General features: G+C 38.1%; 1 protein-coding gene across 1 annotated transcript; it reads right to left on the bottom strand.

Annotated features, from left to right (window-relative positions):
- Positions 1-676: 676 nt before the first annotated feature.
- LOC113238045 lies at positions 677-1,624 on the bottom strand. Its single transcript, XM_026474769.1, has one exon. The coding sequence runs from the start codon at positions 1,622-1,624 to the stop codon at positions 677-679; it is 948 nt and encodes a 315-aa protein (XP_026330554.1).
- Positions 1,625-3,336: the final 1,712 nt, after the last annotated feature.

Genomic DNA, 3,336 nt, shown 5'->3' with positions numbered 1-3,336 from the left:
CTGCGTCAGAAGAAGGGTAATGTCTTGCTGTGAGCGGGTCCGCTACATGTTAAAGACCCATTCAATGCACATGACTTCCACAAGTAGACAACACAATAATCTCTAAGTAATACACAAATAAGGCAAATAATTCTATTACTACACAATAATTGAAAAATTAAGCGAATAAAATAAAAAAGCAAAACATAATTAAAAACATAACAAACACACACTAACATATAAATTAGGACTTTATGTGAATTGTTATTATGTATATAAGAACAATTCACACAAAATACACACAAAATACATTTAGAGTTAAAGCTTATATAATTTTTTAAATATTTAAATATATCATTCACTACATCACGCCAATACAATTTACTACACCACTTCCCACTTATTTGTGAAACATAGCAACATTTACCGTGAACACTAGGCATGAAGTGATACGTAACAATCAAATGGGAATTAAGTATACACAGAAGTCCAAAATCAAACCGAGTATGAAGAAAATATGCATATCTAAAAATGAAAATATATAAAGCCTTTAAAATATAACAGAAACAAACACAAATATTTTTGTATATACGATAACTACAGAATAGTAAAGCATCTAAAAATAAGTAAAAGCACAAAAAAAGTAAGCAAATACACAAAAATAGCTTACATTGTCCATTCCGATAGAGACGGCTACTTAGGAGTTCCCAAAAACCTTGTTAAAATCTCTCTCCGATTGTATGCGATGACGATCCTTTCCTTGCTCCTGGCGTGCGTAAACTCTGCCACCGCGTGTCCATACATATCTCCAGTTCATGCGGCTGGCTACCTCGCGCGCCTTCTGGAAAAGCTGGCGATTGTACCTAGATAGGCGCTCGTTGATGTAAAAAGATCTCGTTGCGCCGGGCAAGCCCATGCCCTCAGTTGAGAGGCGACGACGTACCCGTGCGGCCTCCAGGAGCCCGTCACGCGTGTGACTACGAGCCAAACGCACGGCCAGTGGCCGCGGTCTCGGCGCTTCGCCATCTAAAAAAGCACGCGGTGCGCCCACTCTCTCTGCAGATACCACATCGCGGTCCTCGAGTTGCACACCAAGCTTTCTTGCTATAGTAAGAACGGCGTGAACCGAATTCTCGTTGCCCACTTCAGGAAAACCTGCTATCTCAACGTCATTTACGAGCATTTCCTGGTCTTTTCCCTGTATGTCCATCCTTAGTTGCAAGATGGTGTCTTCTAAATCTGACACATTACACTTCTGGGTCTCATTAAGTTTGCTTTCTAGCATTTGAATTTTATTTTCTAGCTGTTCTATACGCATATTTTGTGCTTTGATTGTGGTGGTGAGCTCTAACACCGTCTCTCGAAACATACTCATTTCTACCCGAGTCGATTTCATCTCATCTGCGAACAGTTTCAGTTCCGCCATGATGTCACCGGCGATAACTTTTTTGCCATCTACGTCCTCTATCAATTTTAAATTAAACTCAAGGTTGTTTTCCTCTGTCTCATCCTCAACACGCTGACAGGGCTTGGGTCGTACAGTGACATTTTGGGTGTTATGTTGGTTCGCAGAGGCCTTTTCTGTAGTATGGTGTCCGAGATCATCCTGAAAAGTTAAACGAACGGGGGTATTATCGTTTCCCATTTTTGGCGCTTTGCTCTGGCATTCGGGGCATTTCCAACTGTCCTTACGTTGCTTTTCTAATGCATAAAAAGCATAAAATCTTTTACTGCTAACATTTGCACACTCTAAATCATAAGCTGCTTTACAAAATGCACAACGCAAATATTCCCTTTTCGGTAATAATTTCGTGCATCCCGCACATTTATCTAATATAGAGTTCTGAGACATAGTTCAACAATAAAGTTAATTAAAGCAATTCGAAAGTACAAGTAGCGCCCTCTCTTGACAAGTAGCAGCGGGGAATCAGCCTATTAAAGTATTTTGCTTTAAATAGTTCTTCTATTCGATCATAGATGGCGCTTTAAACAATTTTTTTTAAAACCATTAACAGCAGATTTCTGAATCTCAATTGTTTTTAGGTTATAACAATTTATCTTTTACTGTCCTTTGATGTTGACGCTAATGAGTGAATGAAAATCACTGTCCACGTTCCAGACACTATGTGAAACTATCACCCTCCCAGTTAAAATGATCGATTCTAAACAAAAACAGGTCACTTCACCGCCGAATGTTTCTAACGAATATCTGTCTTGTTACTTCACGTATTTCGCCACCTTCTCTTATCACGCACAATTATCACACAATACACATAAAACAACACGATAAATTAACTTTCTTTCAATTTAGCGCATAAAAATTAAATAACAACTACAGAGCAATGTTTGTCGTTACGCAGTGGCGCCACCTTCTTTTATTCGATTTTGAATTTTGTTTTTTTATTTTTTTTTATAATATCAAGTGACGGGACGAACAAGTCGTGCACCTGATGGCCTGTGCATAACAGTTACAGTGTCCTCAGATCTTTAAATCGCAAAGATCTGAGGGGCCACTGCCACTGCTCCTGTCACCCTGATACATAAGTTGACAAACGTGCCTGTAATTTTACTCTTCGAAACTGAAATACAGAAACGCTGACATTAATGCTTAACGGCAGAAATAGGTAAGGTGGCAATACTAACCTGGACGACAATCTCAAAGTGCAAGCACGTCTTTATTTTGTTTTTGGTTCATGCTTTTACTAAAAGTATTGAAACATTGTTTGCGACTACTTGTGGGTTTCTTTACACTTCGAAAGAAACCGGGATTATGGACATAGCGTAAATTGCCGTTCTCTTGACGATCACAAATCAAGCCACATAGACGGCAGTATAATCGCTGGAACGAAACCAATAATATCACATACTTTATGGGCTATATTTCCGGCCGAAATCGCCTAACGTGTACACAGAACCTATTTTGAACTATTAAATCACAATTAGAAATCGTCTAACACAGTCTAATCACCATTTTTGTCTTTAGACCATTGTATTTAGTTGCCGGAATAACTACGACCTATTTCGGTTGTAATTTGAGCTATTAACTAACAAACTCAAAGTCAAAGTCAAAGATTATTTATTCCATAGGTAAAATAAATTTACACTTAAAAACGTCACTTTTAAGCTACTGCTCGTTCACTACGCTGACTTCCCTAAGAAGAACGAGCAAGAAACTCTAGGGATTGCTCTTTTCAAATAAACTTAAATGCTATGGAATACACTTTGAATCAAATTTGTGTGGATTCTGGAGCCGTGTCGTCTTTCCACACATCTTTATCTAACACGTAATCTTCAATTTTGAAATATGAATTTTCAATTAAAATACCATTGATGTACGTTTTAAACTTAGGAAATGAT

This window comes from Hyposmocoma kahamanoa, unplaced genomic scaffold (assembly GCF_003589595.1).
Source record: "Hyposmocoma kahamanoa isolate Upper Pololo Valley unplaced genomic scaffold, ASM358959v1 94043, whole genome shotgun sequence".
Taxonomy (NCBI): domain Eukaryota; kingdom Metazoa; phylum Arthropoda; class Insecta; order Lepidoptera; family Cosmopterigidae; genus Hyposmocoma; species Hyposmocoma kahamanoa.
Note: the sequence above shows the minus strand (reverse complement) of the source record. Positions and strands in the feature narration are given on the sequence as shown.